The following is a 24,404-nucleotide window of genomic DNA, read 5'->3' as shown; positions in this document are numbered from 1 at the left end:
TGCTCTGGTGACAACTGTGAAGTTGTCACCCCCCCCCCCCGACAATGCTCACCAACAGTGGGACACACAATACCTTGACCAAGGGTCTCCCTTCCCGGCTCCATCCAAATTTGAAACAAAAACTGTGGGCAATAGATACATTTACCACACTTCTATCTGTCTGTACAACATAGAACTCTGCCCAGTCCTTCATCTCCTTCCTATGGTGGGGGCTCAGGATAGAAAATGTCCGTTTATGGTTATGGAGGACCCAGGAGATACCATGGTACCAGCAAAACGAGCTGAGCCATATGAAGACAACCACGCTGCACGCAGGATGCCAGGACTATACTAGAATCATTCTATATCTCCCAGCAGGGTGACACCTTAACCATTGGACGGAAAGTCCCAGACATTGCACCCGTCCCTAAATAACCCAGCATGATCCAAAATATTTCTTCTTTTATGGTTTTCTGTCTTATCCTGTAATTAAAGCTTGAGAGATTCCCTGACAGCTGGAAGATGTCTGCACCGCATAGGCTCAAAGATAATGACAGCTTGGCCCTTCTCTCAGAATGAAGCTGATATAAGAACAGAATTGATAGGGGTTACCTGCCCTAAAGAGAGCAGCCAGAGAGAGGAAGAGGATCATGGAGAGTAGCTGCTATAAGAGCAGAATATATACAGAATACATGCACTAAAAAGCATGGCCCACTAGGGGGAGGAAGATGCCCTCAAAATGGAGCAGATATCAGAATAGAATAGATACAGGATACCTACACTAAAGGGAGCAGCCACTAGGGGGAGGAAGAGGATCCCAGAATAATGGTCATGGATGAGTGGGGTTGGACTTAGAGTAGCACTACCCCCATTATAAAAGTAAGTATTTGTGCCCAGTGTTGGCTCACTCAATGGGAAATGCTACATTTAAACATTAACAATAATAAGTTTCAAACAGAAGACAGAACACTATTCATCAGTATACTCAATAAATAAGCATGAATATACAGCCAGATTTTATGTATATAGAAATAAGGCACATATTGGAGGGGGGTTTTGACAAATGAGATATTGCACAAAATACAAAATCTCGAGGACAAGACAGCTCGGGGAGAAGACATCTCGGAGAGAAGACATTTAGGGGAGAAGACATCTCGGAGAGAAGACATTTAGGGGAGAAGACATCTCGGAGAGAAGACATTTAGGGGAGAAGACAGCTCAGGGAAAAGACAGCTCGAGGAGAAGACCTCTCGGGGAGAAGACATTTAGGGGAGAAGACAGCTCGGGGAGAAGACACCTTGGGGCTTCTTTTTTAATAAAGGACTTTTTTTTTTACTGCTTTTTGGGGTGAAAGGGTAGGGGTACGATGTACCCGATATCCATTCCCATAGGGGCCCCCTTGTTAAAGTGAAATACTGTATTTTGAAATCTGTCAATTTTAAAAGCTTGCTGTTCTGTCAGATTAGCAAACCTGTCAGATCTGCAGGCTTAACGCTGCTTTTAAAATTCAACATCAAAACACGGACTTCTAAATACTGTTTTGCACTATATAAGCTTAGTTTACTGTTGAAAATAAGTGTGGAATGCAAGACTTGGGTGGGTGTAAAAAGATGTCCACTGTCGAAACACTGGCTGAGTGCGGGGTGCACCAAGATGGCCATGATGAAACGTCACTTCCGGTACAATCTGACAAAACACTTACAAAGGAAGAGAGCGGATAGGAAGGGCGGAAAAGGCTTTGCCGCCATCTTGGAAAAGGTGATTCGGCCACACCCCAGAGCCTAGACAAGATATACAGTGTCTGGATGTATATCCAGCCCTCATTATATCTGACATCACCGCCACGCCCCTCCGGGTGTCTCGTACTGTCAGTCACATGGTATGAGGGGCGGGGATATGATATGTTCCGCCCTTCTATTCTTTTCTCCTCAGAACTGGGCGAGTCACGTGATGTCACACCCCGGGGAGACCGAACCGGATAATCACCTCAGGGTGAGTGTCATCCACGTCCTCCGGTCACGTCTGTCCGTGTATTATATTCATCTGTCATCCCCGTCCTTCGGTCATGTCTGCTCGTGTATTATATTCATCGGTCATGTCTGTCCGTGTATTCTATCTAATCTCCATCAAGTGCCCCAGGCCTGTCATCTCTGTCCGGTGTCCACCCCCCTCCCTCGGGTCCTGTCATCTCCATCCTCCAGTGTCCCGGGTCCTGTCATCTCCGTCCTCTGTTATCCCGGGTCCTGTCATCTCCGTCCTCCGGTGTGTCCCAGGTCCTGTCATCTCCATCCTCTGGTGCCCCGGGTCCTGTCATCTCCGTCCTCTGTTATCCAGGGTCCTGTTATCTCCGTCCTCTGTTATCCCGGGTCCTGTCATCTCCGTCCTCTGTTATCCAGGGTCCTGTTATCTCCGTCCTCTGTTATCCCGGGTCCTGTCATCTCCGTCCTCTGGTGTCCCGGGTCCTGTCATCTCCATCCTCTGGTGTCCCGGGTCCTGTCATCTCCGTTATCCGGGGTCCTGTCATCTCCGTCCTCCGTTATCCCGGGTCCTGTCATCTCCGTCCTCCGTTATCCCGGGTCCTGTCATCTCCGTCCTCTGGTGTCCCGGGTCCTGTCATCTCCATCCTCTGGTGTCCCGGGTCCTGTCATCTCCGTCCTCCGTTATCCCGGGTCCTGTCATCTCCGTCCTCCGTTATCCCGGGTCCTGTCATCTCCGTCCTCCGTTATCCCGGGTCCTGTCATCTCCGTCCTCCGTTATCCCGGGTCCTGTCATCTCCGTCCTCCGTTATCCCGGGTCCTGTCATCTCCGTCCTCCGTTATCCCGGGTCCTGTCATCTCCGTGCTCCGGTGTGTCCCGGGTCCCGTCATCTCCGGTGTCCTGGGTCCTGTCATCTCCGTCCTCCGTTATCCGGGGTCCTGTCATCTCCGTCCTCCGTTATCCGGGGTCCTGTCATCTCCGTCCTCCGTTATCCCAGGTCCTGTCATCTCTGTGCTCCGGTGTGTCCCGGGTCCCGTCATCTCCGGTGTCCTGGGTCCTGTCATCTCCATCCTCTGGTGTCCCGGGTCCTGTCATCTCCATCTTCCGGTGTCTCTGGTCATCTCCATTCTATCATGTGCCTGGTCCTGTCATCCCCATCCTCTGGTGGGCATTAAAGCAGAGTTCTGCCTGGGAAAAATAAAAATTAAAAGTCAGCAGCTACAAATACTGCAGCTGCTGACTTTTATTATGAGGACACTTACCTGTCCAGGGCGCGGCCATGTCAGCACCCAAAGCCGTCCCGTCCCTCGGCTCCAGCCTGAGTGGTCCCCGCCGTCTCCCCGGACCTGGGTTTCTCCCAGAGGTGGGGGAGGGGGCAGACATTGCGTAGTTCGGCGCACAGAGTGTGGGAATCTTTCCCCGGAAGTGGGAGGAGATACTTGGATCTGACAGGGATCATCCGCTCCTCACTGGAAGGTGACACCGGAGGGGGGAGGAATCCGACCCGCGGAAGTTCCATTTCTGGGGGGAACTCCGCCTTAATATTGAAAATATGACTGACCATGCCAAAGATCTGTCTTTTATTTAGGGATGGTGATGATAAGAAGTCATTTATTATCTCATAGTTGTTTAGCTCATTTTTAAATCCTAATGATAACAGAAATACCCAAATGGCCCTGATCAAACGTTCCCATCCCCCGCAGTGTCTGGCCTTGGTACAGACACACAAGGTGGCACACACAGCTTACATGGGCAATTAAAGGTGAATCTCCCACAGCTGTGACTTTTTAAATCACAATTAGTGTCAGTGTATAAATTGTCAATTTAGTTTGTTAGCTCCCAGGTGGATGCACTAAGCAGGCTAGGCACTGAGCCATGGGGAGCAGAAAAGAACTGTCAAAAGACCTGCGGAACAAGGTAATGGAACTTTATTAAGGGGGGAAATTATAAAAAAAAAAAAAAAAAAAAAAAAGATATTCAAAGCCTTGAATGTGCCAGTCAGTACTGTTCAATCACTTAAAAAGAAGTGGAAAATTGGGATTTCTTGATACCAAGCCAAGGTCAGGTAGACCAAAAAAGGACTGCCAGAGGAAGTGTTCGGGATTCAAAGAAAAACCCACAGGTGTTGTCGGTCATATTGTAACCGGGCTTTTTTGTGACATTGGCGCAGTAAAGGCTTCTTTCTGGCAACTCGACCATGTAACTCACCTTTGTTCAAGTATCGCCACATTGTGCTTCTTAAAAACAACCACACCGTCTTTTTCCGGAGCAGTCTGTATTCTCCTGGAGTCACCTGGGGGCTTTTCTTTGTATCCCGAACAATTCTTCTGGCAGTTGTGGCTGAAATCTTTCTTGGTCTACCTGACCTTGGCTTGGGATCAAGAGATCCCTGAACTTCTCACTTCTTAATAAGTGATTAAAAGTGCTGACTGGCATATTCAAGGCTTTGGATATCTTTTTATATTCTTTTCCGTCTTTATAAAGTTTCCATTACCTTGTTACACAGGTCTTTTGACAGTTTTTCTTTTGCTCACCATGGCTCAGTGCATCTACATGAGAGCTAGCAAACTCCTATTTATACACAGATGCTAAGGTCCGGTTCTGACTTTGGAGCACTTGTTGCATCAGAAGTCGGACCCCATTCTGTGCAATAGAACCGTTCTAATTGGTGCGACTTGAGTCTCTCTGACTACTTTTGGTCCTCCTTGCATTGACTTCTGTTAAAGAAGTCACATGCAAGTCATGCTGAAGTCGCTCTGGGGGGGCGACTTCAAAGCGCAGCGTGAACCCAGGCTTATCGCAATTTAAAAAGCCACAGATGTGGGAAATTAATCTTTAACCGCTTCCCGACCAGCTGCAGCAGTTATACAGCGGCAGGTTGGCACCCCTGCACGAGCCGTCATAGCTATACGTCGGCTCGCGGGGGTTGGGATAGCGGGTGCACAGTGGGGGTGCCGATGCTCATGGCCGACGGTCATGATGACCTTGCTCACGATGACCTTGCTCACGAGCGATCGTGAGCAGGAGACACAGAACAGGGACGAGTGAGAGTAAACACACACTTCCCTTTTCTGAGAGGAGTGACAGATCATGCGTTCCTATTAGCTAGGAACCACGATCCGTCACTTCCTCTAGTCAGTCCCCTCCCCTTACAGTTAGAATCACTTCCCAGGGAACAGTTAACCCCTTGATCTCCCCCTAGTGTTAACCCCTTCACTGCCAGTGACATTTTTACAGTAATCAGTGCATTTTTATAGCACTGATCGCTGTAGAAATGGCAATGGTCCAAAAAATGTGTCAAAATTGTCCGATTATGTGTCCGCCATAATGGCGCAGTCAAGATAAAAATTGCAGATCGCCACCATTACTAGTAAAAAATAATAAAAATGCTATAAATCTATCCCCTATTTTGTAGATGCTATAACTTTTGCACAAACCAATCAATAACCGCTTATTGCGATTTTTTTTTTTTTTTTTTACCAAAAATATGTAGAAAAATATATATCGACCTAAACTAAGGAAAAAAATAGCTTTTTTAGAAAAAAATGGGGATATTTATTATAGTACAAAGTTCAAAATATTGTGTGGTTTGTTTTTCTTCAAAATTGTCACTTTTTTTGTTTATAGCGCAAAAAATAAAAAACGCAGAGGCGATCAAATACCACCAAAAAAAAGCACAATTTGTGGGAAAAAAAGGACGCCAATTCTGTTTGGGTACAACATCGCACGACCGCGCAATTGTCATTTAAAGCAACGCAGTGCCGAATCTCGAAAAGTGCTCTGGTCAGGAAGGGGGTAAAATCTTACGGGGCTGAAGTGGTTAATTGCTACTTTAACCCGTGTGTGTCACCTTGTGTGTCTGTATCAAGGCCAGGCGTTTCGGGGGTGGAAACTTTTCATCAGGGCCATTTGGGTGATTTCTATTATTAGGATTTAACCGCTTTCACCCCCTTCCTGCCCGGGCCAATTTTCAGCTTTCCGTGCTCTGACACTTTGAATGACAATTGCGTAGTCATACAACACTGTACTCATAGAACAATTTTATTTTGAGACAGATAGAGCTTTCTTTTGGTGATATGTAATCACTGTTTTTTTTTCTTTTTTGCTAAACAAATGAAAAAAAGACAGTACATTTTGAAAAAAAAAAGTTTGCTTTGATTCTGTTAAAAAAAAATTTGTAAGTAAGTTTTCTCTTTCACTAATGAGCACTAATAGGCTGTACTGACGGGCACTAATATGCAGCACTGATGTGCACTGATAGGCAGGGCTGATGTGCACTGATTGGCATCACTGGTGGGCATCGCTGATGGGTCTGCACCGATACTCACTGCACTTATTATCAGTGCAGACCCCCCCTGTCAGGAGAGCCGTTTATTGTCTCTTCTGACGCAAGGTTGGGCCCCCAAGCTGAGAATGATAACATGCAGTGTGCACAGCGTGCTGTGGCAACAATTGCCGTATTTCTATTTGCGCTGAATATTCGGTGTGGCTTAAAGAGATGTGGTCACACAGTGTCTACATTGACTTGCATAGTATTGAATGAGAGAGGGCTAAATAGGGCATGTGCAGCACACTATCCGTAGAGGTACTTTGGAGGGGCCAGGGCCCAACATAGCCGTTGGGGCATCTTTTCAGGGGTTATTAGTAGGCGACTTAATTGTGACCTCTGAACTCTATATCATTTAGTGTTTTATTGTGTACATGGAGTGTTGTGTATGTTATATTATGTACATGGGTTGTAGTGTATATTGGGTATTATATTATGTATAGGGGGTGTTGTGTATAGGAGGTGTCCTATTGGGTATTATATTGTGTACATGAGGTGTTCTGTATATTAGGTATTATATTGTGTAAATGGAGTGTTGTGTATAGGGGGTGTTATGTTGTGTACATGAGGTGTGTTGTGTGTAAGGGTGTTATGTTGTGTATATTGGTTGATATGTTGTATATATTGGGCATTATATTGTGTAAATGGAGTGTTGTGTATAGGGGGCGTTATATTGTGTACATGAGGTGTGTTGTGTAGGGGATGTTGTGAATAAGGGGTATTCTATTGTGTATACAAGATATTATATTGTGCACACAGGACATCAGACATCACATTCTGACACTCCGGTGCTACAGTGGCTGAAATACAAACTGTCTGTATTGTGCTCTGCTGGTCAGATTCTCAGTTTGGTGTGTTGTGGAGATTACCTCCAGTCTTTGTACCTCCCCTCTGTTTCGTTGTGTGTGACGTTCTCTCTCTGTCTTTCCTCAGGTTTGGTTCTCCCTGTAATCAGAATGGTTCTGGATTCCGGTCACCAGTCTTGTAGCAGAGGGATGTCATCTACCTCCGTACGCGGTTCTGCCGCCAAACCTAAGAGAACGTCTCCGCAGAGCAATGGCCTGTCCTCCCCGGCCTCTAATCCCAGCTTCTCACGTACCACTGTAAATCGGACTAGAACTCTGGTGGTGGAGCCCCCTGCCTCCAGGAGGTTGTCGGGATGCTCCTTGTACATGTCGACGTGTAGCTGGATGCGTCGAAGTGAGAGCACCTGCACCATTAACAGTAGTGGCAGTCCTCGTGGCAGATTACGAAGCTCGGGGTCTCTACCTTCTATCAGCAGAGCCACCACCGCAAATCGCACCCTAAAGAAGAGTTCGTGCCTCCTGGTCGCTCTTCGACCAACAAATGTGGAACAGGAAAAGGACAAATTCTTTCTCTCCAATTATACCCACAATCCCCAGTTCCAGTACGAGGAGCCAGTGCCGGTCACTGTGCTGGAGAAGTATAGCGAGGCATCTGACCAATTTCTTGTGCAGGTTGGAATGGAACGTCTCCCGGCTGTTTTACCAGATCACAGGCTGTAACCAAGACCTGTATATGTAGAACCGAATACAGAATGACCAGTCATTGCTACTAGGCTTGTAGATCTCTGATCGCAGAATGACAAACCATTGTTAGTGATCTTATAGATCCCGAGTTACAGACTGACCAATTATTTCTACCAGACTTGTAGATCGCTGACCACAGTATGACCAATCATTGTTACATGGTGTGGAGAAAGGGATTCCCTGCTGACCTTTTCTGTGTTTTTTCACTCAATTGCCAAAATCTCGAGGGGTTGGGAACTCATTAAGGGGCAAGGCTTGTTTCTCAGGACCTTGTTTTGGGGGCCTCTGGGAGGTCTAAGCTCTTGTACACACAGTCGGACATTCCGACCACAAAATCCGTAGGATTTTTTCCGATGGATTTTGTCCGAAACTGGTGTTGCATACACACGGTCGGACAAAGTTGTCGGAAAATCCGATCGTCCGGAACATGATGACGTTCATTCTTTACAACGGGACTACGTTCAGGCTAGTAGCCAATAGCTTTGGTCTCGTAATTTGATCTGAGCATGTGTGGCACTTTGTCCGATCGGAATTCTCTACAAACGATCGGACAAAGTTCTATCGGATCATGTTGTCGGAAAATTTTATATCCAGCTTTCAAACTTTGTTGGTCGGACATTCCGACGGAAAAAGTCAGATGGAGCCCACACATGGTTGGATTATCCGACAACACGGTCCGATCTGACATTTTCCGTCAGAATTTCTGACCATGTGTACAAGGGCTAAGAGGTATTCTTTACCCTGACTGACAGACCAGAGCCTGTCCTGAGGTAGGGCTCTCTCTCTACGCAGAGGCCGTGACTCCCATTACCCTGACAATTCAGGTCAGCCTTTGCTGCGAGTACTGCTGTCTATTCTGTCATGTAACGCTGGGAATTGCTGGGACTTGTAGTTCATCTATTACTAGATATTACTAAGAGCTGTGGGAGCTTTTACTCCTATTTTTTTGCTGTGAGTTACTACAAGATTGACTGGTCCCTGGTATTGCTGGGAGTCCTCATTCTCCTGGCGGGGGATCCCCCTGGAACCACAATTGTGTGATCCCTAAATGACCATTCATTCTTACTGGGTTTGTAGATCTGTAATCCCAGAATCAACAACCAGTCTCCCCAGTCTTGTAAATCCTTATTTCCAGAATGGCCAGCCAGTGTCATTAAACTTGTAGATCCCTAATCACAGATTGACCAATCAACGTCAGTGTCTTTATAGATCCTCTGTTCATAGAATGACCAACCAATGTCAGTGTCCTTGTAGAGCTCCAATTTTAGAAAGGCCAACCAATGTCATTAAGCTTGTAGACTCCTAATCACAGACTGGCCAACCAATGTCAGTATCCTTGTAGATCCCTAATCACAGAATAACTAATCAATACCAGTGGGCTGGTAGATCCCCAATTACAGATTGACCAACCAATGCCAGTGTCCTTGTAGATCCCTGATTATAGAATGACCAACTATTGACAGCTGTTTTGGGTGCCAAATCACAAAAATCAGGGAACTGGAGAAAGTGTAGAGAAGAGCAACCAAACTGATGAGAGGCATGGAGGAGCTCAGCTATGAGGAAAGATTAGAGGAACTGAATCTATTCTCTCTTGAGTATGGGAGATCGGGGGGATCAACATGTACAAATGCATAAGTGGTCCATACTTGGGGTTGAGTTTTTTTTTCACTTTAAGGTCATAACAGAGTACAAGCGGCCACTAAGTCTGGAGGAAAAGAGGTTTAATTTCCAAACATGGACAGGCTTCTTCACAGTAAGAGCAGTGAAAATTTGGAGTAGACTCCCTGCAGAGGTGGTTCTGGCCAGCTCAGTAGATTGCTTTAAAGTGGGGTACCCCCTAAAAAAAAATATTAAAAGTCAGCAGCTACAAATACTGCAGCTGCTGGCTTTTAATAATCGGACACTTACCTGCCCAAGGGTCCAGCGATGCGGGGGAACGAAGCCCCCCCCCCCTCGCTCCCCGCTCTGCTCGCGGCGCCGTCATGCATACTGTGGGCACCCGGCTGTGGCTTCACAGCCGGGCACCCACTGCGCATGCGCGACACATGACAGGCCCCAGGTGAATGTGCGGCGTGAGGGGAAGTGATGTCACCAGCCCGGGCAATGAAGAAGGCAGATTACGAGGGACCCCCTAGCAACCGGTATTTAGAGGTGAGTAAACATTTTTTTTTTGCCAATTTTTATTTTTTTATTTTTTTTACGAATTTTAAAGCGGAGGTCCACCCTAAAATGGACCTCCGCTCATCGGAATCCCCCCCCCCCCCTCCGGTGCCACAATTGGCACCTTTCAGGGGGGAGGGGGGTGCAGTTACCTGGATAATCCAGGTAACTGCACCCACTTCCGGGATAGCTGTCTGCGGAAAGGGGCGTAAATTACGCCCCTTTCCGCAACTGCCCGCCCCTTTGCGCAAGTGCCCCGCTGCCTGCTGGGAAACACACAATTCCCAGAGGCAGCGGGGACCGTCCGGATTGCGCCGCGCGGCTCGCGCATGCGCAGTAGGGAACCGGGAAATGAAGCCGAAAGGCTCCATTTCCTGATTCCCATACCCAAGATGGCGGCGGCAGGACCCGACAGACGACCTAGCGATTGGCTTCAGGTGCCGACATCGCGGGCGCGCTGGACAGGTAAGTGTCACTATTTTAAAAGTCAGCAGCTGCAGTATTTGTAGCTGCTGGCTTTTAAAAAAAAAAAAAAACGCGGAGTCCCGGTGGACTCCCGCTTTAAGCAGCTTTTATTTTTTTGGTGGCAACACCACTTTAAGAAAGGCCTAGATTAATTCCTAAATGTACATAATATAACTGGGTACTGAGTGACATTTATAGTCCTATGGAATAGTGTATATGGAGGTTTTGTGTGTTTGTTTTTCCTTCTGTTGATTTAACTGGATAGACTTGTGTCTTTTTTCAACCAGATTAACTATGTAGCTATAATCACAGGCTTGTAGATCCCTATATACATGACTATCTTATGAGGAAGAAAATGTCTTTCTGTTGACTGGTATGGCTCTGTCTGTGCAGGCTCTGCGGATCCTCAATGCCGTCATCAGTAAATATGGAAACTATGAGAACTTTGAGTCAATAACTGGAGGAAAATTACTCAGCAAGAGTCAGATCTGGTCCTGCTGTCGCCGTTACATGCAGAAAGAGGGCTGCAGCGGGGAGGTGAGACTGAGTGGGTTACACATGTACAGTATGGAGGGTGCAGAGTGACAGGAGGAGGGAAGTATATAGAAGGGGGAGGATGCTTTGGTAGAGGGATAGATTTAGGAAGAGAGTGCAATAATAGGGGGGTTGGGGTAGGAGGAGGGTGCCCTCAGGTGGGAGGATGTAGGAGTAGGGTTCAGTCTGGGAAAATTTGGTGTTGCCCATCTGTCTCTCTCCTCTCACATATTGCGTGCATTCTCTTTCGCTTTCCTCACACGTATGTTGTGCTGTCTGTCTTTCTCTTTCTCACACATATTGGGTGCTGTCTGTCTCTCTCTGGGGTTTCGGTGAAACATTGGAAGGTTTCCATGCTGTCTCTTTATCTGGTGCTCTCCAGGTGGTGGTCCAGCTTACAGAAGACCTCCTTTCTCAGGCAGTCATGACGACTGAGAATAGCCGACCCACATTAACCATCAACTTACTAGCTGCTCGGCAATATTGGCTGGAGGGAGTGCTCCGTCATGAGATAGGTGTGTGCAAATGGAACCATCCCAGTTGGCATGTTGGGGTGGTGTTCCCACTGTGCATCGTAATGGAGTTGGGTTGAAGTGTTCTCTCATGATAGAAGGAGGTGCCAGCCATGTATCAGGATGAGTGAAAATGTCAGTCTATATATGGGCTGGATATCACGGTGGAGTGGGGTGCTGGTCTGCACGTGGGATGGAGTGGGGTGCTGGTCTGCACGTGGGATGGAGTGGGGTGCTGGTCTGCACGTGGGATGGAGTGGGGTGCTGGTCTGCACGTGGGGTGGAGTGGGGTTCTGGTCTGCACATGGGATAAGATTGGGTGCTGACCTGCACATGGAATGGGATGGAGGGAGGTGCTGGTCTACACATGGCATGGGGTGGAGTTGGGTGCTGGCGTGAACATGGGGTGGAGTGGGGTGCTGGAGTGAACATGGGCTGGAGTGGGGTGCTGGCCTGCACATGGCATGGGGTGGAGTGGGGTGCTGGCCTGCACATGGCATGGGGTGCTGGCCTGCACATGGCATGGGGTGCTGGCCTGCACATGGCATGGTATGGGATGGAGTGGGGTTCTGGCCTGCACATGGCATGGCATGGAGTGGGGTGCCGGCCTGCACATGGCATGGGATGGAGTGAGATGCCGGCCTGCACATGGCATGGAGTGGGGTGCTGGTCTGCACATGGCATGGGGTGCTGGCCTGCACATGGCAATGGGTGGGGTGCTGGCCTGCACATGGCATGGAGTGGGGTGCTGGTCTGTGTATCGTGATTTTGGATTTTCATATCTGGGTGGAGTAAGGTAGCAATGTAATGTCCGATGATGACGGTCCATCTAATGATGCAGTTTTTCTCACCCTGGTACTGCAGGCACACATTACTTGCGTGGGGTGAATGATGCCCAGCAGCCCTGGCACGGTTCAGAAGGACGAAAACAGTTTGGACTGAAGCCCGCGAACCCTACGGAGGAAGGCTTAGCCAGTTTGCACAGTGTCCTCTTCCGAAAACACCCATATCTGTGGCGTGGCGCCTTGCTTTATTACACTGTCAGCCGTGCCGCCACCTGCAGCTTCTCCGAACTCTTCCAGGACTTACAGCAGTTTGTAGAAAATCCGGCTGTACGGTGGGAGTACTGTGTGCGAGCCAAACGAGGACAGAGAGACACCGCCCAACCAGGCAAGAGATCAGAGAACGGGAACCAGCTATTGGCTGACCACCAATACTGTTCTGCTAGTTGTATTGATCCACTAAGTTAATTAATCAGTTTGTGAGGTCCTGAATTCTATACTGTCATAAATATACTCATAGCAGCCAATCAGATGCCATATGAGTAGTGAATTTTTGATTGGTTGCCATGGGGAGAGTATATATGTATCATACAAGGTAGAGTGAAGTCAGATCTGTGAGCTTTTATATGGGGACTTTTTATAGACCTGTATGGAGATCCACAGCTTGGCACTAACTAACCATTGTGGCATTATTGTGTTTCCAGGCTGCTTCAGTAAGGACCAGGTCTATTTAGATGGGATTATCCGCATACTGCGGCACAGACGATCCATCGACTTCCGTCTGCTGACCTCCCTGGGGAAGGTAAGAGGGATCTGCAGTCCCAAGGTAGGGAAGACACATTTCACAATTTAGTTTCCTGTCAGGATTGGGACGTCTGTGGGCTAACATTACCCCCACTAATAGACTTGTCTTGGATGAAGGACCACAGTGGGTAAAAAGGACATGCATGTCTATTATCTAACATCTATAATCCATAAATGACCACCTGACATTATGACTGGAAAGCCCTGTGGGGAGCACAGTATAGATTGACCAATTTAAAATCTGAATTTCTAAGCCCTTTGCCTTGTCTTCCTACCTGCTCTTCCTTTTTCTGCTTCTCTACCACATGATCTTCCAAGGTACCTCTAGCTCCCAAGTTGATTAATTGATTGATTATTTCTATTTACAATCACAAATATCCAGGCTATGTACCAGTTAGGCCCCTTTCACACGGGTGGACCAATTGGGTCCGCCTGTTGGGTTTTTTAGGTGGACACTATCAGGTCATCCATTGCTCTCTATGGAGCAGCAAATACGGTGACACCCACCAACATCTGATCCTATCCAATAAAAACGGATGGGGGGCTCTGTTCCCCATCCATCTGGTGGATTGGACCAGGTGACAGTCAGATGAAAATAGACAGGTGGTCTGTTTTACGTCTGACCGCCCATAGAGCAAAGCGGACTCTGTCCATATCCTCTCTGCATCAGAGGAGCGGACATGGACCTATCATCCGCCTGCTCAGTGGGGATCAGCGGAAAGATTCCTCGCTGAGCAGGCAGATCCGCTGGCCAGAGCCAGTGTGAAAGAGCCCTTACACTTATTGGGTCAAGACATCTGTTCAGCATGTCTTTCTTTGCATGAACATAGGCAAGACATATCAAGGACCTCCTGCTATGTGTGAACTGTAATCCTTTGTGTTTGCATTTCCGTTTTATGTCTTTATTGTACCATCTGTTACAGGTTTCCCGGTTTTCCCTGTTTTTCTGCATAGACATGACCTGTTTGACATAAAGATTTAAAAAAAAATAATAATAACTGGGTTTTTATCTGCAGGTTTCTTTTGAAGATGCTGAGGGGCTGCAGAGATTCGCTGAGCTGGACAATGCTTGTCTGCCACACTTCATGCAGGACATGGAGAGGTATCACCAGCAGCTTCACCACATCATGGAAACCAACCAGTTCAGTGATGAAGAGCTGCAGATGCTGCTGCCAGAGTGACAGAGCCTGGCATTGGCTTGATTCGGCATAGTTCTGAGCTGTGTAGACCACTTGGGGCTCTATGAACTACTGCCAGATCTTTGTAGAACGTTTTATCAACTCTCACCAGTGTCTTAACACTTTTTTACCTTTTTATGCATGCATGGTTTTTTTATGAGTGATGAAATCAAGAAGACACACCAGTTATTATTATGTCTGCTTCATTTACTCTAATGCCGTGTACACACAATCAGATTTTCCGACAGGAAATGTCGGATGTGAGCTTGTTGGCGGTAAGGCGGTATGCTCCGTCGAACATGTGTTGTCAGACTTTCCCCCACCAAATGTTGGCTAGCATGTTCTCAAATTTTCCACCAACAAATGTGTGTTGTCGGACTTTCCGATAGTGTGGACACAAGTCCGTTGGACAAAAGTCCAAAGTACAAACACGCATGCTTGGAATCAAGGATGAGACGGAAGTGCTTGTAAAACTAGAATTCATAATGGAGATATCACGTAGGTCTTGTACGTGACTACGTTCGTAATTGTTGGCCAACATTTCTGTGACCGTATGTATGCAAGACAAGTTGGAGCCAACACCCTTCGAACAAAATTCCGTGCTTTTGTTGTCGGAAAGTCTGATTGTGTGTACAAGGCATTAGAATTATCTGGGCAGCAGATCAGCCCTGCCACAATGGACCTCAGTACTGGCGGCGGGCTCTGTCCCTAGTTAGGTTTATTTATTTCTTGTATTTATAGAGTACACAGATCTGTCTCACATGTCCGGCCTCCAAGAAGCTCACAAATCGATTACTCTACTAGGATGTCTCTGGCCTGGGAGGATACCACACACTGATATGGGGCCCATGCCTTCTAATGAACACAGCTTGGCCCACTGAGATGCTACAGATTATCATTATGGATCCCGCTGATAGTTTCCAGCTTTGATCGCTTGCCAATTGATTTAATCATCACTGTTGGCTGGTCTTTACCATGAGCTTTGTTCGCTGTCCAGAACAGGCTGACAGATGTCTAAACACGTGTGTGGTATAAACTGTATTGTGTGTATACCAGGCGAGAGAATGATCAGATCAGCAGACTGACAACCTGCCGCTGATCTGTTACAAGGAATGGAGAAGACCAGTGATTGTGTCTTACCTGTGAGTGACGCATGAGATGCGTTCTATTGTATTCAACTGACCTCTGTGAGCTACAGACTGAACCCCGACCTCATCCTTTATCCCTCATCACTGGTACTTTGTATGTCATCTGAACCCTGACCTTGTCCTTCATCACTGGTATATTATATGTCCTCTGACCTCTATGTCTAAGCGTTAGACTAAACCCTGACCTCGCCCTCATCACTAGTATATTGTATGTCGTCTGACCCCTATGTGTTACAGTCTGAACCCTAACCCTGGCCTTGATCACTGATATAATGTACGCCATCTGACCCCTGTGTCTTCCCCACTGAACCCTGACCTCAGCCTTCATCACTGGAATGTTGTATGTCAGCTGTTCTCTCTGTTACAAACTGAACAATGATCTTGGCCTTCATCACTGGTCAATGGTACGTCAACTGAACCCAATGTAATATAGCATACAGGTAGCGCTGCACACTGTATTCAACTCCAGTGTACAGTAAATCAAAGTCGGCTTCAGCTCAAACTCCTCCCATCAGTCACGCCCCCTAACATGAATACAGTATGCGGCGGTACCATGCTGTATTATTTTTTACTTGGAACGAGATGTGCTCTATCTCTGTCAGCACCTGAATACAGAGCGTGTAAACCTGGGAGACCGATACTGTAGGCTTGGAGTGACACCGATCTGTTATGGTATCTGACCTTTATGTGTTATAGACTAAACCCGGACTTCGCCCTTCATCACTAGTACATTGTACATCATCTGAACCCTATGTGTATATTTTACAGACTGAACCCTGACCTCTGCCTTCATGACTGCTACCTTGTACAGAGCCCTGACATTGACTTTCATCATTTATAATTGCTACCTTTTACCTCTTCTGACCCCTATGTGCATGTGTTACAGACTGAACCCTGACCTCGACCTTCATCACTGGTATATTGTATGTTATCTGGCCCCTGTGTGTTACAGACTGAACCTTGACCTTCATCACTGGTACATTGTACATTATTAGCCCCTTATATGTTATAGACTGAACCCTGACCTCACTCTCCATCACTCATAACTAGTACATTGTACATCTTCTGACCCCCTGAGTGTTGAAGACTAAACCCTGACCTCGTCCTCCATCACTGGTATATTGTACATCATCTGACCCCTATGGGTTACATGCTGAACCCTTACCTGTCTCCTGAGCTTGGCCTTCATCACTGGTAAATTGTATGTCATATGACCCCTATGTGCACATGTTACAGACTGAACCCTGACCTTGGCCTCCATCATTAGTATATTATACTTAATCTGACTCCTTTATGTTATATACTGAACCATGACCTGTTTCGTGACCTTGGTCTTCATCACCCATCACTGGTAAATTTTATGTCCTCTGACCCCTGTGTGCATGTGTTACAGACTGAACCCTGACCTCGATCTTCATCACTAGTATATTGTATGTCTTCTGACCCCTGTGTGTTAGACTGAACCCTGACCTTGGCCTTCATCACTCATCACTGGTACATTGTACATCATTAGACCCCTATATATTATAGACTGAACCCTGACCTCGGCCTTCATCACTAGTATATTGTATGTCTTCTGAACCCTGACCTCGGTCTTCATCACTAGTATATTTTATGTCTTCTGACCCCTGTGTGTTACAGACTGAACCCTGACCTTGGCCTTCATCACTGGTACATTGTACATCATTAAACCCCTATATATTATAGACTGAACCCTTATCTCAGCCTTCATCACTAGTTCATTGTACATCTTCTGACCCCTGTGTGTTACAGACTGAACCCTAACCTTGGCCTTCATCACTGGTACATTGTGCATCATTAGACCCTTATATGTTATAGACTGAACCCTTCTCTCAGCCTTCATCACTAGTACATTGTACATCTCCTGACCCCTGTGTGTTACAGACTGAACCCTGACCTTGTCCTCCATCACTGGTATATTGTACATCATCTGCCCCCTATGTGCAGGTTACAGACTGAACCCTGACCTCGTCCTCCATCACTGGTACACTGTACATCATCTGACCCCTGTGTGTTACATGCTGAACCCTGACCTCAGTTTTTATCACTCGTCATTGGTCTATTGTATGTCATGTGACAACTGAGTGTTATAGACTGAACCCTGAACTCAGCCTTCATCACTCATCCTGCTGACATTTCTTTGTCGGGTCAATAAAAGGATTTCTGAATAAACTTTATTTACATTGTCTTATCTTTAACTTTAGTTCAGGAGTCCTGCTTCTGTCTCTCTTGTTCATTGCCTTCTTCCTTTGTGTCATCACATGGTGTCATCTCTGCTTCACTCACTGTCTGCTGTGGGGGGATTTCTCTCACGGTAATCTCTGGTCGTAGCTTCAGCATGTGTTCAGCTCCTACACCCGTTACCAGTGCGAGATCTTCCACTCTGCGGAAGCTGCGAATTTTACGCCGATGTGCTGTGATGCTTTGCGCCAAGGCTCGTGTGACACCCGGTAGAGTCATTAGTTCCTCCTCTGTGGCTAGGTTGATGTCCAGGAGACTTTCTGGAGCTAAAGATGGTTTAGCTGAGGGCTGCCGTCTATGGTTTCCTGTTCTGCAGCTGACAGTGGCACCCATGCCTGGATGGTGACACGGAATCTATATGGGGGATTACCAGAGAGAAAATACTGTAGTGAGCACTGATATTTTCCCTTCCACACTCTATTGTCAGACATACAGTGCCTTGAAAAAGTATTCATACCCCTTGACATTTTCCACATTTTGTCATATTGCAACCAAAAAGGGAAATGTATTTTATGTGATAGACCAACACAAAGTGGCACATAATTGTGAAGCAGAAGGAAACCGATAAAATAATGGTTTTCAAAAAGTAAATATGTGAAAAGTGTGGTGTGCATTTGTATTCAGCAGCCCTAAATCAATACTTTGTAGAACCACCTTTCACTGCAATTACAACTGTAGGTCTTTTTGTCTCTACCATCTTTGCACATCTAGACAGTGACATGTTTACCCATTCTTCTTTGCAAAATAGCTCAAGCTCTGTCAGATTGGATGGAGAGCATCTGAACAGCAATTTTCAAGTCTTGCCACAGATTGTCAATTGGATTTAGGTCTATACTTTGACTGGGTCATTCTAATACATGAATATGCTTTGATCTAAACCATTCCATTGTAGCGCTGGCTGTATGTAGGGTCGTTGTCCTACTGGAGGGTGAACCTCCGCTCCAGTCTCAAGTCTTTTGGAGACTCTAACAGGTTTTCTTCTAAGATTGCCCTGTATTTAGCTCCATCCATCTTCCCATCAACTCTGACCAGCTTCCCTGCCCCTGCTGAAGAAAAGCATCCCCACAACATGATGCTGCCACCACCATGTTTCACAGTGGGGATGGTGTGTTCAGGGTGATGTGCATCTTTCGTTTTCCGGCACCCATAGTTTTTTGCTTTTGGGCTCAAAAGTTAAATTTTGGTCTCTCTGACCAGAGCACCTTCTTCCACATGTTTGCTGTGGCTTCTTGCAAACGGGTCTTTTTATGGCTTTCTTCTTGCCACTCTTCTGTAAAGGCCAGATTTGTGGAGTGCACGACTAATAGTTGTCCTGTGGACAGGTTCTCCCACATGAGCTGTGAATCTCTGCAGCTCCTCCAGAGTTGCCATGGACTTCTTGGCTGCATCTCTGATTAATGCTCTTTTTGCCAGGGCTGTCAGTTTAGATGGACGGCCATGTCTTGGTAGGTTTGCGGTTGTGCCATACTCTTTCCATTTTCAGATGATGGATTGAACAGAGCTCCGTGAGATCTTCAAAGCTTGGGAAATTTATTTTATAACCTAACCCTGCTTTACACTTCTCCACAACTTTATCCCTGACCTGTCTGGTGTGTTCCTTGGCTTTCATGATGCTGTTTGTTCTCTAACAAACCTCTAAGGGCTTCACAGATCAGCTGTATTTATACTGTGATAAAATTACACACGTGGACTCTATTTACTAATTAGGTGACTTCTGAAGGCAATTGGTTCAGATAGATTTTAGTTAGGAGTATCAGAGTAAAGGGGGCTGAATACAAATGCATGGCACAATTTTCACATATTTATTTGTAAAAATTTTGAAATCCATTTACCATTTTTCTTCCATTTCACAATTGTGTGCCACTTTGTGTTGGTCTATCACATAAAATCCCAATAAAATACATTTCTGTTTTTGGTTGTAACATGACAAAATGTGGAAAATTTCAAGGGGTTGAATACTTTTTCAATGCACTGTACATGTAACGACAAGAATGTTTGAAGGAATTGTTTTATCAAAAAAATCAACCATCATCCATCATCATTCAATCATTGAGCACTGAATAGATGTCAATTTAATTCAAAGGATTGAGCTTGATAATGAATCAGGACAGGAAACCCAGAGTCATTTCTCATCCATTGAGGAACACAGGAAGCCACTCGCCTTCAGGTAATACCGCAGCCTACAGGCAAGTAATGCACTGAGGTCAGCTCTGGATAACCTCTCCTACTACCAGCATGCCTCAGTTATTTGCTACTAGTGCCCTATGTAGATGAACATATTTTTTCTGCTTTTTTTTTTTTTTTTCTACAAAATTTTTTCCTTCAATCAAGATTTTTCTTTTCTTTGCCGCAATCCGAACCCGCCGCATTAAAGCTGGTCTCCTCAATTGCAGCTTGACTTTTGGAGGACTGGGTCCTGTGCCACTCCACTGGACATTGTGGGGCTTGAGCCATTGGCATTGGCCTCAGAGCTTGCCTGTATCTGAAGTTTTGCTCAGCGAGAAGCCTGATCAAGCAGAGAGCTAGGAGCTACCTAATTTACTTGATCACTGGGCACCTTAGAAAGCTTTGCTTTCCACTAAGGATGGGGATCACTGATGTCATCTGCTGGGTTGAGTGTCACGTTCCCATGCTCCTTTCTGCCATTCAGCGTTGAAGATGCATCTCCCCACTTCTGCTCCTGCTTTGCAAGAGCTCCAATCTTTGGACAGTCTTGCCGCAACAGGTGCTCTTGTTCTAATAAAGCACATGGAGAAGATGTCCCCCCCCCCCAAGCATTTATTATCCTTGCATCCAGCAACCACCATGCTGGGGGAGGATGCACCTATCTTTAAAAGACTCAACCAATAAGCAGTTAAAAACCCTCATTGGAGTTTTCTAATTTGCAGGCCTTGCTCTTTATTCCATAATAGCTGTGACCTTGCTTTGCCAAACCAGGGCTGACTCCGCAAAGAGCACTGCAGTTGATCCTGTTATAGAATGTTTAGAACAAGTGGTTGTAAAGGTAATTTTTTTTTTAACCTTAATGGATTCTCTGGACTAAGGTAAACATTTTTTTTCAAAAACTGCTCCCCGCACACTTACCCGAGCCCAATATTGATCCAGCATTGTCTGTCTGCAGTAGCTCTACTCCCCCTCCCTCTCTTCTCACAGGGGAGTCAGCAGCAGGAGAGCCATTGGTTCCTGCTGCTGTCTGTCAAAGCCTGTGAGGAGGGAGTGGGGGGCAGGGCTGAGCTATGCTGCATGTGTCAATGGATGCACATAGCCCAGCTCAGGATTGAGCCCACTCTAGTGCCCCCATAGCAAGCAGTTTGCTTCGGGGCACTGGTATAAGAGAAGGAGCCAAGAGCACTGGCGGGGACACTAGAAGAGAAAGTTCAAGGCTGCTCTGTGCAAAGCCATTGCACAGAGCATGCAAGTATAAGGTTTTTTTTTTTTTAAGCCTTTACTATCACTTTAAGCTATAGTTGTGATGGATTGCTGGACTTTTCCTGTAGGTGTCTCTAGTCTCATCTCCTACATAGATCTCATGCAAGGGACATTTTGCTGAAAGTGTTCGGACTATGGAACCCGAATTTAAACAATCATATGATCTTCATGGCCCTCAAAGGGATTACACCTCTTCGGATCTACTCTGGATGCTACTGGTGGCAAGATCCCCCATCCTTCTCGGCAGAAGCTGCCTAAGCCACAGCCTGGTAAAGTTCATTCATTACTGGTGTTTAAGAAAAGTCCCTTGGCTTCACCACTACCGCAACATCCACACCCAAACCCACCAAACTTGGCTCCCAGCCCACTCACATGGCCGGGGCTCCAGGTCCACCAAATCTTTCCCTTCATTAAGGTGCACCACAACTTTCCAAAGTAGGGTGACATTTTTTTAAACCTCTGTGGACTATTTACATCTCAGATGCTTGAGTGCAGAAAGAGGTTTTCACCTTATCAGTTCAGGAGCCATGAACCATTGTGTTGGAAGATCATTTGATCTGGATTTAATTGGACAATGCCACAGCAGTGGCGTATATCAAGATTCAGACTTGTTCTTTACATCCTAGGTAGGCAGACTTTCCCAGACAGCAGAGTTTGGACCCAGGTGGGAGTACACGATTCGTTTTGTACGAATCGAAAATTCTTACATTCAGAAGCATCCGAAATACGAATTTCTATGCTTCCTGAATTGTATACGAAATTTCGTTGACGAATTTCAGATCCAAATTCCGTTACGACGGAAATGTGACTGGTGTTTTGTTGACCAATCAGAGGTTTTCTTCTGCTGAGTGAAAGTTGGTAAAATTACCTTCTTTTAATATGGGAGTGGGAGACTGGTACTGGTAGTCGATGGGAGATTCAGAATCGGACAAAATAAGAATGTTCGTTAATATCGTTTTATTATTGTCATAATAATTACAATTATTCGTTATGATGAAGTTAAAAACCCAGGAAGTCAGCACAGCACAGGGATGGTGGGAGCCCCTCATAATGAGCACAGCACAGGGATGGTGGGAGCCCCTCATAATGAGCACAGCACAGGGATGGTGGGAGACCCTCATAATGAGTCGACTGCCATATGGAGACAGGTATTTTTTTGCTTTTTCAATTCATCATAACAAACGTTCGTAATTGTTACGAAAAGTTAACGAACCTAATGAAAATTTCGGATGAATCCAAATTGAATTTCGGACACGAATTACGAATTAACGGCTAATACGAAACAAAACAAATTTATTGACGGTGCACATGTCTACTGTATGTAGACCTACAGAGCTCCATATTCAACAAAAAAAAACTGGACAGGTGATGTTAGAAGCTAGGAAGTTGCTTCTTGTAAGACCTATCACCATGCAAGGAACAGAAGATTATTTGTGGGATGAATCCTTTCCTTCCTACAGCTGATTCTGGACAAACGTTTGGATGCCATCACCATCAAATGGTTGGGTTTCCATACTTTTTCAGAGACCACTGACCTTTCACTCCTTGATGAAGAACCTTGTCTCTCACGTTGCGGGCTTTTGGTGTTTCATGTAACTATCACCTTTGTAAAGCAAGTGTCTGAACTGGGGGCCACGTCCCAGAAGGAACCTTTCCTCGTCTTGCATAAGGGCAAGATGGTGTTGAGGCTCAGTTTCTCACTTCCTACCCAAGGTAGCGCCTGTCCCTCTGGTTGGCTCCAGTTCACCAAAAAGAAATTTACCGCCGGTAAATCGACTGGATGCGATTCTGGCTATGATGAGCAGCTGATCTATATATATTTTTTTATTTTGTCATTTCTGCAAGGGTGCTTCATAAATCCTCCAGGCAGCTGCAGGCAGTCTAGTTAGTTGGGCTGCTTTTGGCCACCCCAACAGTCTCTGTATCCTTCAGTGGATGAGAAAGAATATCATGTTTTTTGTATTTGTTGCAAGTTACTTTTCTTGGAGTTCATAGAGGGACACCCCCCCCATGTATGTGATCATGCTCTTGGTACTGCTTTGCTACAGAACTGATACATGTAGTAGTGGCGAGGGGGTTGTACTGGGGCTGGCCTACAGCTTTTTTTTTTTTTCTTTGGGGTTAGTCAACTCATGTCCGTTTCTCATGTTGGTGGCAAAATAACCCAAAAACCTCCTCTGTCTCTCCAGGAAAAAGATTTTACAATGAATGCACATGTCCTATTAATTCCAGCATCCCGCATAGCGCCTTAGCTTAAAGCATAAGTTTACCTTTTGAAACATGTTACATGTTCCACCCATATTTAGGATAGAAGATGTTCCAGCTGCTGCTGCCTCTCCACCCCCCCCCCCCCCTCCCTCCTAGTGACAGCAAGCAGGCACCTTCTCCAGATGCCCGCTGTCACAGTGGTGGGGCTCTGCCCACGTCATTCATTCGCAACGTTCTGTGAATGGTAAACCACAAGTACTGACAGACACAAAGGCTGTTTCAATGAACTACCAGGGCTCTGTCGAGCGCTTTGGTAGTTCATTCTCTCTTCCTGTCAGTGTGTATCTGCCTGCCTATAAATGGTACAAGCAGGCAGATACACAGACAAATCTGCAGGAGTCCTGAAATGGCACCTGCAAATCTGCTGATTTTATGCTTTATAGGGCATAATGCGACTTGTAGTTGCACAGCAGTGGAGAGCTACTGTTTGCCTGTTAGCAGATGACCTGTCAGCATCACCTGCAGTAAGAGGAACAATAAATAATGGGACATCTCATACAGGGTGTAATCCATCCCCTCATGCTAGGCAGAAATAGGAATGATCCAGAACTCACCTGGCCCAGATACTGGTCCCTCCATGTAAGATCTCCGTGTGTACTGGGACTGCCTGCTACCAGAGGACTCTGGTACTGAATGAAGGTGTGTCAGGGCCTAATGAGTAACTATATGACCTTTCCACTGCTAGATAACAGGCATGATTACTGCACTCAGGAAGACAGCAGTCCTCCGGATTCCGCTTCTGGGTGAGCGGCTTTGACACAGCTGATGAGAGATGATAAAGTATTTCTGGAGCGATAAGAGAAAGAGTGACTGGAGAAGAGATTAGAGTCCTCCTGGCTGCAGAAGATAAGGACTGATCTGTGGCGGCTGACGGTATGTACACAGAAGTAGCAGTGTTTTCAGCAGTGTGCTGAAAAAAGAAGAATATATGTCTTCCTGCACATAAACCCTCAGTCATGGAGAACCGCCATTGACCCCTGACACTGAATTTTGTAACCCTAACCAATCAGATGATCTCTCCCTGCATCC

General features: G+C 46.2%; 1 protein-coding gene and 1 long non-coding RNA gene across 2 annotated transcripts; one reads left to right on the top strand and one right to left on the bottom strand.

The window, feature by feature from the left end:
• Positions 1–1,811: 1,811 nt before the first annotated feature.
• Positions 1,812–17,614, top strand: MATCAP1 (microtubule associated tyrosine carboxypeptidase 1). The gene is made up of 7 exons (XM_077453947.1): positions 1,812–1,971; positions 7,217–7,761; positions 10,852–10,995; positions 11,375–11,507; positions 12,369–12,674; positions 12,991–13,088; positions 14,107–17,614. The coding sequence occupies exons 2-7, from the start codon at positions 7,240–7,242 to the stop codon at positions 14,269–14,271; spliced, it is 1,368 nt and encodes a 455-aa protein (XP_077310073.1). The 5' UTR covers positions 1,812–1,971; positions 7,217–7,239; the 3' UTR covers positions 14,272–17,614.
• LOC143930069 (uncharacterized) lies at positions 17,596–24,346 on the bottom strand. The gene is made up of 2 exons (XR_013262703.1): positions 23,930–24,346; positions 17,596–18,032 (listed from the first exon to the last, which is right to left on the bottom strand). It is a non-coding gene; the product is annotated as an uncharacterized LOC143930069 (long non-coding RNA).
• Positions 24,347–24,404: the final 58 nt, after the last annotated feature.

This window comes from Lithobates pipiens, unplaced genomic scaffold, assembly GCF_037356315.1.
Source record: "Lithobates pipiens isolate NorthernLeopardFrog02 unplaced genomic scaffold, aLitPip1_a1.2 Scaffold_10, whole genome shotgun sequence".
Taxonomy (NCBI): Eukaryota; Metazoa; Chordata; class Amphibia; order Anura; family Ranidae; genus Lithobates; species Lithobates pipiens.
Note: the sequence above shows the minus strand (reverse complement) of the source record. Positions and strands in the feature narration are given on the sequence as shown.